The sequence below is a fragment of the Acartia tonsa genome, chromosome 15 (genome assembly GCF_053477335.1).
Source record: "Acartia tonsa isolate MP-2025a chromosome 15, ASM5347733v1, whole genome shotgun sequence".
Classification (NCBI taxonomy): Eukaryota; Metazoa; Arthropoda; class Copepoda; order Calanoida; family Acartiidae; genus Acartia; species Acartia tonsa.
The window spans coordinates 22315227-22329450 of NC_137274.1; the positions used below are offsets into that span (position 1 = coordinate 22315227).

The window sequence follows — 14224 nt, forward strand, 5'->3', positions numbered from 1 at the left end:
GATGCTCATAGACATAGGAAATCTTTACATAATCAGCTGTTTATCTTGAAAAACTGCTGAGAAAATCACATTACCCCTCATAGCATTAGGGACTGACTAACTGCTGACTTTTTCTACGGGCGATTTCTCTTGGGAAATCCTTAAAATAGTTATAAACCTTTTCAGGACCTATGAGAAGCTACATTGTAAAGGAGAACCATATAGGTTCATCAGTTAGCAAGATTCTTCAGTAGACAGATAGACAGACTGACAAAGTACTTCATGATAATAAACAAAATCAACTCTTCTGTATATTAAAACTCTTAGCTTAAAAAGTAAGTCAACAACATCAAGATCTAAAAAGTCCCCAAAGTTATAAAGCAAACAAATGAGAGTTCATGTATGAGGTACCAGTATAATTTACAGTCCATTGTTTCGTCCCCCCATGGTATTATTGTACAACTATTTTAGGTTAGGCAAGGGTGCCGAGCGCCGCGACCAGAGTTCAAATATTTCTAAGAGGAGAACACTAATTTTTGGAAGCAAGATTTTTTTTTTTTTTGGGGGGGGGGGGTGTAAAAATTTTCAAAATTGAAAAAAATATTTTTTTTTGCAGTTTCCCTCAAAGTACTTTGTCAAACACAATACCAACCCCTTCACCCCCCCCCCCCCCCACCTCTTTCTTATTAATAAAAAGGTGGGAATTATTTTTTCGGTTATATTGGGTACTGTGTAGTCCCGCAGGGTAAATGCATAGAAGAAAAAAAAAGTATAAGTTTTGTGTTTACCTACCTATAATATAATTCTTATTTTGTTCCAAACTTTGTAACACATTATCTGAGTCTCCAGACAGATAAACCAAAGAATCCTGAAAAAAAAATAATCAGAATATCTGTCTGTACATCTGTCTATCTATCTATCTGTCTGTCCTGTATGTCTAGTTTATCTGTCTCTCTATCTGTCTTTATATCTGTCTGTATATCTGTCTATCTATCTGTATCATATGTCTATCTGTCTGTCTATCAGTCTGTCTATCTGTCTGTCTATCTATCTGTCTGTATATCTGTCTATCTATCTGTATGTCTATCTGTCTGTCTATCAGTCTGTCTATCTGTCTGTCTATATATCTGTCTGTCTATCTGTCTATCTATCTGTCTATCTATCTTCTGTCTATCTATCTGTCTGTCTATCTATAATTCTGTCTATCTGTCTGTATTATAAATCAAGAATGATACCAAGAAAATCATGGAAGAAAATGTGTTTAGATAAAACAAGGATTACAACATCCATAAAAGCAAAGCAATGAAACGGTAGGACAAACGAACATTAACACTTGTATAGTGTCAGAAGAGTCGAAGCAAAATTATAAGTAAATTAGTTGAAAAACTGCTTAAATACAGGATACTGTTTAAATAAAGACACACTTACATGTTAGGACTTGATTACAGAGATGCTTCGATTAAAACAGTGTACTTTGTTGTCACAGGAATCAGTAATCCAAAAATCAAATCAATCGAATAATTTTATCACATAAAAATTAGCTGTTAAAAAAGTTAAAAAATAAACTTGTTTAAAAAGGACGTACTGACATTCTCCTTAACAGACTAGCTTCTCATAGGTCCCGGGAAGGTTTATAACTACAGTGTGTTTTTTATGAGAACTTTTTTGAAAGCAATTTTACCCCACTTTTTTTCATCAGAATTTAATGATTATGGCTTATTTTCTTCGTTTTTTAATGCAATTAATAGAACACCAAAAAAATATTTCAGTTTTTATTTAAAAAGTACAGTAAAATCTAGAATTTAAAACTTAGGTGTCAACATCTAAAAATGGTTTTAGCGCATTTTTCTTATGCCTAAATCTTCTACCCTTTGCAAGAAAAAAAAAATGGATTTTCTGTAGTCGACTTTGGGGGGCCAGTACTCCCTCCCTGGTTGAGATATGACCTTCAAACTTTGATATGTTCTAGTACATGTCCCTAATAGTATCTGTATACATTCTTAGCTCTATATCTCAACTTTGAAGTGTGTAGCAGCCATTCTTGCAAAATGTTGAATATTTGAGCATAAGAAAAATTAGATGTTGACACCTAAGTTTTGAATTTAGATTTTCCTGTACTTTTTAAATAAAAACTAAAATATTTTTTTGGTGTTCTATTAATTGCATTAAAAAACGAAGAAAATAAGCCATAATCACTGTACCCACCTTGGGTAAATTATTGAAGAAGTTGTCCTCGTAGAAATGTATGTCCCAGGCCTTGTAACCATTATGCTAGAAAACAAAAATAAAATTAATATTCATGATTAAATATATTTGCTTTTTTTGATGTTGTCATCCATGTTTAAATAAGGGAAACTACATCCCAAAAGGAAAGTTTTTTTTTCCACAATAGCCTATTCTCTCACTCCTATACTCCCTGTTTACGCAAAAGTGTCAGAACTCTCCCCCCCCCCCGGCCCCCCCCCCCCCCAATGTATTTAAACCTGCTAAAGGGAGGGAGGGGGGGCAAAAAAAATATGTGGTTTGGGGTGAAAAAATGAAAAAATGAAGAGAATTTAATACATTTTTTCCATTTCCACACCCCCTCCTTGGTGAAAAAAAAAACTAAATAAATATGTGGAAAGGGGGATTAAATGATTAAAATATAGAGTTCTCCCCCCCTCTTAATTTTGTGCAGAATGTACGTACACCCCTAACTCGAATCACCCACCCCCCCTTGATACCAGAAATTAAAAATTTGTTTTTTGAACAATCGATTCCAGCAATATTTTATCGTTGAAATAATCGATTCCAGCAAAATTTCTAATTACCTTCTCCATTTCTATGAGAGCCTCGCCACACAAGGAGGATATGTGCAATATTTGGAATAATTGATTCCAGCAATATTTTTAATCATTGAAATAATCGATTCCAGCAACATTTCTAATTAGGTACCTTCTCCATTTCTATGAGAGCCTCATCACACAAGGAGGATATGTGGAATATTTGGAATAATCGATTCCAGCAACATTTTTTAATTTTTGGAATAATCGATTCCAGCAACATTTTAAGATTTTAGAATAATCGATTCCAGCAATATTTAAAATATTTGGATTAATCAATTCCAGCAACATTTTTAATATTTGGAATAATCGATTCCAGCAACATTTTTAGATTTTAGAATTGATTCCAGCAATATTTAAAATCTTTGGATTAATCGATTCCAGCAACATTTTTAATCTTTAATAATCGATTCCAGCAACATTTCTATTTTTTTGTAATAATTGATCCCAGCAACATTTTAAATCTTTGAAATAATCGATTCCAGCAACATTTCTAATTACCTTCTCCATTTCTATGAGAGCCTCACAACACAAGGATGATATGTGCATCTGTAGTGGAGCTTTTAATCTACACATTTATCAAATAGTTTGGGTACCAATATCTATAATTCACTGTGTCTGTCTGTTTGTTTGTTTGTTTGTCTGTCTATTTGTCTGTCTGATCTATTTGTCTGACTGTCCATCTGTTTGTGTGTCCGTATAATCTATTTGTCTGTCTGTCTGTTTGTCCGTCTGTTTGTCTGTCTGTTTGTCTGTCTGTTTGTCTGTCTATTTGTCTATTTGTCTGTCTATTAGTCTGTCTGTTTGTCTGTCTGTCTGTTTGTTTGTCTGTCTGTTTGTCTGTCTGTTTGTCTGTCTGTTTGTCTGTCTGTTTGTCTGTCTGTCTGTTTGTCTGTCTGTTTGTCTGTCTATTTGTCTGTCTATTTGTCTGTCTATTTGTCTGTCTGTTTGTTTGACTGTCTGTTTGATTGTCTGTCTGTCTGTTTGTCCGTCTGTCTGATCTATTTGTCTGTCTGTCTGTTTGTTTGTCTGTCTGTTTGTTTGTCTGTAGGGGAGCTTTTAATCTACAAAAAATTTCAAATAGTTTAAAAACATTGTTTTTGTTTGAGTACCTACATAATATCAGTGTTAATAATAATAATAATAATATCAACTTCATGAATCAACCAATCAGAACTCATAAAAAGTCCCCAAAGTTGTAAAGCCAACAAATAAGAAAACTTTACACTTTGGGGACAAGTGTAGTAATTAACAGTCCATTGTCCCCTCTCTCTCTGGAAGCTACTCTAATATTCACTTTGTATGTCCGTCAGTCAGTCTGTAATGCTATTTTCACAGCTGCTATTCAAGATAAATGACTGAATTTTCTCTGTAATAAAAATTATGACTTCTTAGTAGTGAAGCTACTCTATAATTCACTTTGTATGTCCGTCAGTCAGTCTGTAACGTTATAGGGGAAATGTGATTTTCTCAGGTGCTATTCAAGATAGACGGCTGAATTTTCCCTATAATAAAAAATAAGACTTTTGGTAGAAATGCTACTCTATTATTCACTTTGTCAGTCAGTCCGTAATGCTATTGTGGAAATTCGATTTTCTCAGCTACTATTCAAGATAGACGGCCGAATTTTTTAAAAAGATTTCCTATTCACTTTGTCTTCTAGTCGGTCAGTCTGTCCGTCCGTTTGTCCGTCCGTTTGTCCGTCCGTCCGTCTGTCTGTCTGTCCGTCCGTCCGTCTGTCCGTCCGTTTGTCCGTTTGTCTTTCTGTCCGTCTGTCTGTCCGTCAGTCTGTCCGTCTGTCAGTCATGCTTCAAACTATTTCATAATCCCTGCGATTTTCAGAGTAGCAGCGCAGCATCTGTTTTATACATTTTCCTAAAATATAAAATCTATATAATAAAGTAACAGGATGTCTGTTTATTTGTCTGTTTATATGGGGGGGGGGGTCGTTCTTTTTGCTTCGGATTTTGTTGGTAACCCTTCCAAGGACCTATAAGAAGCTATATTGTAAAGAAGAACCATATGGGTTCTACGTTTTGCGAGATCCTTTGTTACATTCAGACAAAAAGACATCTTGTTACTTTAATACAAGGATTAGATAGACAAACAGGTATGGTATATAAAATATATGCAGATAGATGGACAGACAAACAAACAGACAGACAGACAAACAGACATTACCTAAATCTCTCTGATGCATAAGACTGGCAAACAGAAGGACAAACAGACAGACATACAAACAAACAGACAGACAAACAGACAAGCAAACAGACAGACAAACAAATAGACAAAAAAAACAGACAGACGGACAGACATTACGAAAATCTTTCTGATGCATAAGACTGGCAAACAGACAGACAAAAAGACAAACAAACAGACAAACAGACAGACAGACATTACCTAAATCTCTCTGATGCATAAGACGGACAGACAGACACACAGACGAACATACATACAGTTACACAAACAGACAGACTAACATACAGAAAGACAAACAGACAGACAGACAAACAGAAAGACAGACAGACAAACAGACAGAAAAACAGACATTACCTAAATCTCTCTGATGCTTAAGACTAGCAAACAGACAGACAGACAGACAGATATTACCTAAATCTCTCTGATGCATAAGACTGACAAACAGACATACAGACAAAAAGACAAACAAATAGACAAACAGACAGACAAACAGACAGACAGACAGACGGACAAACATACAGACAAACAGACAGACATATATTACCTAAATCTCTCTGATGCATAAGACGGACAGACAGACAACCCGACAGACAACCCGACAGACAGACAGACATTACCTAAATCTCTCTGATGCATAAGATTAACAAACAGACAGACAAAAAGACAAACAGACAGACATTACCGAAATATCTCTGATGCATAAGACGGACAGACAGACACACAGACAGACAGACAAACAGACAAGCAAACAGACAGACAAACAAATAGACAAAAAAAACAGACAGACGGACAGACAAACAGACATTACGAAAATCTCTCTGATGCATAAGACTGGCAAACAGACAGACAAAAAGACAAACAGACAGACAGACAAACAGACAGACAGACATTACCTAAATCTCTCTGATGCATAAGACGGACAGACAGACACACAGACGGACATACATACAGTTACACAAACAGACAGACTAACATACAGAAAGACAAACAGACAGATAGACATACAGAGCAGACAGACAATCAGACAGACAGACAGACAGATATTACCTAAATCTCTCTGATGCATAAGACGGGCAGACAGACACACAGACGAACATACATACAGTTACACAAACAGACAGACTAACATACAGAAAGACAAACAGACAGACAGATATTACCTAAATCTCGCTGATGCATAAGACTAGCAAACTGAAGGTCAAACACAACACCAATCTTACATTCGCTGTCTCTCATCAACACTAAATAAATAAATTAGGGTTGGGCTGGATACTTTTTTGGCCGGATACCGGATATTTGGCTGATTTCTAATGCCGGATATCTGGTTCCGGCCGGATATCTGGCCATGTTCGATATCCGGCAAATTACCGGATATCCGTTGTCAAAAATCAACCGGATATCATGTAACCGGATAGTTTTAATATCCGGTATCCGGCTGGTTACTGAAAATGACCGGATATTCGCCCGGATAACCGGCCATACCGGATATCCGGCCCAACCCAAAAATAAATGTCAATCTAGGGTATCCAAAGTTTTATAACCATGTTATCTTAATCGTTGGATCAAAAACTTTGGGTACTTTTGTTCAATTTTGATTGGTTGGTTCTAACCTAGAAGAAATTTTCTTGGATTCATTCGAATCCGGTGGATAGGAACCGGTCATCATCCATACGAAAAAAACTATGTCTAGCATCGTATTATATCCAGTTTTCTACGAATATCAAAATGTACAATCATAAGATTAAAACCAGTTTTTTTTAGCCAGTGCCTTCGGCACCTCGGGAATAAAAAAACTGGTTTTAAATAATTGTACATTCTATATCCGCGGAAAGCTGTAATAACGATATAATACGATGAAAGAAATAACTATTCTAGCCTTTCAATTTTAAATATCACCATTTAGGATGTATATCAATTTATCGTCCATTGTCTTATCCCTTTAGATCCATGCTATATAAATGTATCTAAGAAAATCTTGTAAGAATAATTAGAATTTTCTCCCCTTGTAATTAATTTTCCAGTATGGCTTTGAAACCGATTAATATCCGCTGGATTAAAGCCGGTTCTCAGCAATACTGTAAAATCATGTATAGCATCGTATTACAGACAATTTTCCACGAATATTAAAGTAAAATTAATACCTACCAGTTTTGTTAGACCCGAGGGGCTGAATCATATAATTTTTCATTTTAAAATCCGTGGAAAGCTGTCTATAATACGATGCGATTAATAGCTATTTAAATACATTTAAGTTTTGAAAATTTTTTGACTCGTCATATGACATACCAGCATGGGCGCTACTCCCTTATTTTTAAAGATAATTGGGTAAAATATTTTTAGTTGTGTCACTAATTACCCCAAGTTTCGGTATCTTAAAAAAAGTTCCCGCCTTTCACCGCCATTTTCCGCCGCCGCTAAAATAACAACATGTTCTCTAATGATTCCAAATGTAAAAAAAATATTGGCGGCGTCGGCTGAAAACGACGGTCAAATCGCTGTTTTTTATGTTAATCTTTTTTTACTGACCCCCCTTAAAGATTTTGTTACAATCTATAATACAAAGTAGAACGATGTCTGTCTGTCCGTCCATCCGTCTGTCCCTTAAGATCTCGGTAACAACTGAACCGATCGGATTCTACTCTTCAGGGTATATACTTATTGGTCCTGTTGTGGTTTTAAGCTATTTTCTTGGGGGGTGGGACAACCCCAACCCCCAAAAAATGAAATTCCCCCCCCCCCAAAAAAAAAAAAAATTCTGGCGATGCCCATTAATTATGGGCACAACACCAGAATTTTTATTTTTTATTTTTTCTTATTTTTTTTAATTACCTCATGGGGCAAAGCCCCTAGAGGCTAGGGGCGAAGCCGCTAGTATCTTAAAAAGCACAGGAGAAGTACTAAAGGGATAGTTCCACAAAGTGTATTTAAAGAGTTAAGGTACTTGTGTGGTATGCGGCAGCTCTGGACCATGCAGAAACCAAGACATTATAGTGATGCTACGCACCTAGTTAAATCCTGTTATTCTACAATTATGAAGCCACCTGAAAAGATGTCAGATAACGGTACTGATTTTATCCCTCAGTTGTCCTGCAAATGGAGGGAGGGGTGTTAACCCTCCCTCTCCCATCTTAAGCACTGGAACCTTCCCCTTCAACCACCAAGTTATCAGCACCACCTCAACCCTGAGGATAAAGGATCTAAACCTGCCCCCACACAGACTGTTGTTGTCACAAGTAATCATCAAACCTTCCCTCTTTAGTACCCAGACCTACCACTCAACCCCTCTATGCTTATCTACCTATTGTGCTGCTCCATGGGCTATCCTGCCTGCCCCAGACAGGGATAGCCATCTACCTAACCATTGCAATTATCTATGTTTTACTGTATGATTTATCTTTAACCATCTTTATTCCTAATCCATATGTATTTATATTATGGTTAACTGTATTCTTAATCCCCCCCACCCTTTCCAGGGATGGGGAATCATGATTGCCCAAACTGACTATTGTATATGTATTATAATGCTTTTATGTTATGATCATTTATTCCTATCCATGTAGTTATTGTTTGTTGTATATATCTGCAGTATCCTTTACACCTTCAATAAAGTGACAACTGAAATAGATGTTGATTCTTGTCTAGTGAAAGCTAGAGAAGCGTAGCTTCTCTATAGTAAGGTGTCCACGTCTGTTCACACTGCCGTAGTCTTTATTCGAACTCTGGTGTCTGCCATTTACCCTAGGCGGATACCACAACTTTGGTGACAGCTGTGTGAGATTACGGCGAACCACAAGTGTAGAGCAGACGCGCATCTGAGGCTAAGGTACTCCCAGCAGTGAATCTGGCAAAACTGACGCAAGCAACCTGAATTACCCACCCTGGACAGCAAAGTTTAACTCTGCATCCGGCAGTTGTGGAAGCGAGACAGCGAAATTTGACGAATAACCGCGAGCAGCGCTGATATCTAACGGATAATTGAGCGCCAAAAGGGCTGAAACAGGCCTGCGGACCGGCTGAAACAAGCCAAATAAGTGTAAACGGCTGAAAATAGGCCAATTTTACTGCAAGAGATAGCAGGATCCGAACCAGTGGCGCTAGCAGGACGGGACATTCCCTGCCGCCGATAGGCTGAAACATGCCACATAGCTGCAAGCGGCGCTAGCAGGACGGGACATTCCCTGCCGCCGATAGGCTGAAACATGCCACATAGCTGCAAGCTGCGAGCCAACATACGAGTGTAGTGCACCAGAACAGAGAAAAACTACGTCAACTCCAAGTATCCTGAGAGGCTACAACGCAGCCACCCATCTAGAAAAACAGATATTATGTTACATTGCAGGGATTACCACCCTGTTGTGAGGGCTAAACAATAGATTTATGAGCAAAGCTTGGCAAACAAATTGTTGTGTTGTGATAAATCTAAGAATAGAACAGGCTTGGATTATTGTGTATTGTGATAACAGCTAAAAATAGAACAGAGTTGGTAAACAAATCTGTTATGCAATTGTGATAAGGACAAAAAAAATAGAAGCTAGATGTAATATAAATAAAGACCCTGATATACAATCAAAACATCTCAAGCCCACAGCACAATAACAATACACCCCTTATTCCAAGGGAAGGGGAGAAGCCCCTCTCCATTGAAGGCAAATACAATCAGGGTGATATAATAGATAAACCTAGGATTAAGAAGAAAAGGCAATATTACACCAGCCCACAGTTACCCCCCTCCCTCACAGGGGGAACGGACGGAGTTACCCCCGTCCCCTTACGCGCTTCCCCCTTCCTACCCACACTAGACTAAGTCCGTCTGTAGTGTGGGGCTAGCGATCGGACACACAGAGCGCCATTCACGGGTAGCGCAACAGAGTGCGGAAAATATCATAAATCCAACGGATGAAGCTGACCAATGAGAGAGCGAGTTGAGGGGTGAGAGCGCGTTTTCCCCGTGTGCGCGGATTTGACGGTGCGGACGCGCGTTGCAAGGACAGGAGATTTCACGCACACACACACACACACACACCCACACAGGAGAGGGTCCATTCTATAGCATACATCAGAGATATTTTTTTAGGAGAAAAACTTGCAAGCTCCTCCCTCCCTGTCTACAGTGTGATAAGGAAAACTAAACCAGTTCCTTGAACCCGCTCAGACCCTCAACATCTCCTAGCTCTGCCAACCCTACTTCAAAGCTGAGTGGTTAGTAAAACAAATATATGTATATATAAATACCCAAGTGATAAATAATGCTGTTTTTTTGTATCATGGGTACAATCAAGTGAATACTAACCTCACCAAACAACACTGGAAACTGATATGGTAATTGAACGAAAGTACGCCCACCCTGTGGACATAGCCTGACTTGCTGCCCCACACTGGGCAGTGGTGGTGTGTACCTGGACCATCGACCCTCATAGTTGTGAACTATATACAGAGGAAGCGTGATTTTTTTTGGAGCAAGGAGGAAAAGCTAGCTAGCTCTGGGGATATTCCTATACACGTATATATATATATATATGGGCGTGTAGCCATGTATATATATAGATAGCCTACCTATCCATATATCTACTAGTGGAAACGCTCCTAGAGACATCTGTGGATGCCCAACATATTCCCTGTTACCTTTAAAGGGCGAATATAGCTAAGATCCGCTGGTTACCACAGAAATCAAGAGCTATACTGGAAAGGAGAACAACTCAGGCTCAACATTTAAACAAGACGCTGGCACCAACAGACCAACACCCTGCTACTTATCATGGGGGCGCGCCAGCCACAGAAACTCTTGAGCCAGGAGGACCGAGCCTACGGCTACGTGGACTACCACCCTAATTACACAGCTATAGTATTTATACTAGGGGTGAGCCGGCTCGAACCTCCTTGCAGTGCGGCTACTCTACTCTGCTCCTATATCTACAAGATACTGCTTCTGTTATTACTTTGGCCTACTGTGTTGAGTACAGTGAACATCAAACACATGCCAGGTCACAGACCCCTGGTCCCTGAGATGCCCTTGTCTGGAAGGGTGACTGAATGTCCGCTGCACAGCTCCTGTTCAGTTGGTGCTCAACGTACGAGAAATAGCAATACTGGACTGGGGGTTGCTGAACCTGTAGGTGTCCTCCTGGGGGTGTTGAACGATGCAACTGAGCCTAAAGAGAAGGTGACAAGCTTCAGAGACTTAGTGGCCAGCCCCAAGATGGACACTACTACCAGAACTGAGATTTCAAAGGGGCCCAGCCCTAGGGCCAGTACCACCTGTTTCTGGGGTGGAAAGGTCCTCCCTGGCACTGGCCTCACCAATCTGGAGGATGGGGAGCTGTCCCAGGGGAATAGGCTCTTCACCCAGATGCCCGACGCGTACCTGGGGGTGGGGAAGCCGCCACCCAAGCCTCCCTGGGAGCCCCCAGGCATGGAGCGACTGGGGACCGGCCTAAGGATGGGGACTGGTGACCTGCTGCAGTGGAAAACTTTACCCAGCACGGAGGGAGCAGGGTTGACCAGCAGCAGTGAGGCTGTTCCCCCACACTCCAAGACCAGATGCCGCCACTCTGTTGAACCACTGCACATGTCCCAGCCAAGTTCCCCCATGCTGCTGAAGATGGAGGCCCACCAGGATGCAGAGCTCCAACTAGGAAAGCCAATAAGAAGGCCACCCCTTGCCAAAACCAGAACCGCCGCAGGGGTTCCCCACCAGCAGCTGACGGAGCCTGGCAGGGACGCAATACTAGCTGGCAACTCTGGCCCAACTCAGGTGGCTACCAACAGTCTGCTGACAGTCCGGAATACAGTTCAGGCTACCATCAGTATGGCATCTTCTGGGCCTTGCTGGTCCACCTGTGGGTACCTGTCCACACACTGGCCACAGGTACCCCCCAGAGATCATAGCCCCCTTTCCAACTGGCACCATCAACAGCCTTTGCTACCAACCACCTGGCATACCCAGAGGCAGGATCCCTCATGTGGAGAAGCACCTGCAGAAGCTAAGGCCGAGGCTGGCCTCGCCACCCAGGGGAGGAGAGCCGCTGTTGGATGGAAGGAACCTGTGTGTATGGGGAGGAGGCTGAATGTAACCAAGGAGCCACCACAAGCAGCCCAGCACCGCCTGACCCCTAGTAGGGGAGACCCTGTTTGTCAGCTGGTGCCCCAACTGGAGGAGGAGAGACCTGGCAGGTTGAAACACCCTGGGGAAGCCGGCCTGATGGGACCCAGCTGGACGAAGGGGCGCTGCCGCTTCAACGGCCACACAGCCGCCAAGTGTAGAACCGGTTGGGATCGGGCAATGAAGAAACACCAGGCCGCCCAACAACCTGCATGCAACCAGTTTGCCACCCAGGTCCACCTGGAGGGAGATGCCCAGCCGTCACCCCAACTAGCTGCCGCCGCTGGGGCCGCGGCTACCCAGGAGTCTGTGTCTCAGATTGGGACCATGGTGGCCAGGATCAACGTGCTGGGAGGAGCGGCTGAACCCAACCGGGTTGGCCTGGATCTCAGCCGCAACCACAGGGGACCGGTGTCCGTAACCCCTGTCACCCCCAGCAAGAGCCGGGGGGCGCTACCCAGCGCCACCGGGACGGTGTACGGGGAGGCCCTGGCGGCCGCCGAGTGGGAGAGGCAAGAGGCGCTAGCCAGCGAGTCTGAGTCGATGTATGGGACGCCAACCGGCGTCGCCACCTGGAAGGAACGAGAGGTGCTTCCCTGCACCACCAAGCTGATGTCTGGGGCGACAACCGTCGCCGCCACCTGTGAAGACTGGGGGGTGCTATCCAGCGCCCCACGCTGGTGCCTGGGGCGACAACCGTCGCCGCCACCGAGAGACCTGGACCCCTGTGAAGACTGGGGGGTGCTATCCAGCGCCCCCACACTGGTGCCTGGGGCGACAACCGTCGCCGCCACCGAGATACCTGGACCCCGGAATGAGCCCGCAGCCCCAGAGGAAGGGGTGACACCCGTCACCCCCAGCCAGCCAGAGCCCCCAGCCAGCAGGGAGAGTCCAGCTGTCCCTCACCCTCAACTGCATCCAGCTGTCTACCTCCCTCAACCAAGCCAGGGTAATTGTATTGCACTGGTGTACCAGGAAGTTTGGGCTGGGCCAAACTTGCCTGCGCCCCCTGCATCTGCCCCAGGAGCCAGGGTATCAGCCATTACCAGCCAAACTGAAGAAGCTTTGACCGCTGCCTGGGGAGTAACACAACTAGATGCGCCAAGTGCCGAGCCTAACCATAGAAGTAGAGGATCCCCAACAATTATGTCTACCCAAGATGGAGACAATGTGCCTGGACCCCTTCAGGCTAGGGGAGGAAATCCGGAGCCTTGTGCCTCCAGCCCACTAGCAGCCGTGTCCGTGGATGGGCCTGTCTCCCAGCCAACTAGAGCGGAGCCACCCTTGCAGATCCAAAACAGCCTCCGGCATCAAGGGTGGACTGTTACCTGTCCCTACCCCGCAGGTCGGATTGCCATGCACCACCCTGCCAATGTCCAGAATGAGCCTGAAGGAGGCAATGCTCCTACAGTATGGCAACCACCACCTGCCCGCGTTGACAGAGACCCTGGAAGCCGAATGAACCTGACCAGCCCCGAGGGCGAAGAAACTGCGCCTGCATCCAGTAGCCAGCCTGCCAGCAGCAAGGTGACCAACACGAAGGAGACCACCAGCCCAGTGGAGAAACCTGCAGAGGTGTATACCAGGCGGCTGTTGGTCCAAGCCCCCTCATGTGCTGTGCCACCCCTGGAGGTTGCCAGGGTGGCCTCAGAGGTACACATCCAACGGCCAGAAGATCCAACAGGACCAGCTACTCCAGCAGATATAGCCGATTCTGTTAGACCTGGGGAGGGCTGGAGTCCACCACCGTCCAGCAACTGGTATTCTGGTGGACCCATTCCACAAGGACAACAAACTGAAGGCCGCAACCACTGTCGGAAGTCTGGCGGTGCAGACAACCCCTCCAGCCTTCCGAGGGGAGAGTTGTGGTATGCGGCAGCTCTGGACCATGCAGAAACCAAGACATTATAGTGATGCTACGCACCTAGTTAAATCCTGTTATTCTACAATTATGAAGCCACCTGAAAAGATGTCAGATAACGGTACTGATTTTATCCCTCAGTTGTCCTGCAAATGGAGGGAGGGGTGTTAACCCTCCCTCTCCCATCTTAAGCACTGGAACCTTCCCCTTCAACCACCAAGTTATCAGCACCACCTCAACCCTGAGGATAAAGGATCTAAACCT

General features: G+C 43.3%; 1 protein-coding gene across 4 annotated transcripts in view; it reads right to left on the reverse strand.

Moving 5' to 3' along the window:
- Positions 1-14224, reverse strand: part of LOC145307606 (uncharacterized) — a 43280-nt gene that overhangs the window by 14181 nt on the left and 14875 nt on the right. For 2 of the 4 annotated variants that reach the window (XM_080150064.1, XM_080150061.1), the window contains exons 5-9: positions 6161-6241; positions 4631-4676; positions 3303-3369; positions 2185-2250; positions 772-847 (exon numbers count right to left, since the gene is read on the reverse strand). In XM_080150064.1, the coding sequence (XP_080006190.1) occupies positions 772-847; positions 2185-2250; positions 3303-3369; positions 4631-4676; positions 6161-6241 (336 nt within the window). Of the gene's footprint in view, positions 1-771; positions 848-2184; positions 2251-2789; positions 2837-3302; positions 3370-3845; positions 3866-4630; positions 4677-6160; positions 6242-14224 lie in introns of all 4 variants that reach the window. The other 2 variants (XM_080150063.1, XM_080150062.1) reach the window with 2 other exon arrangements.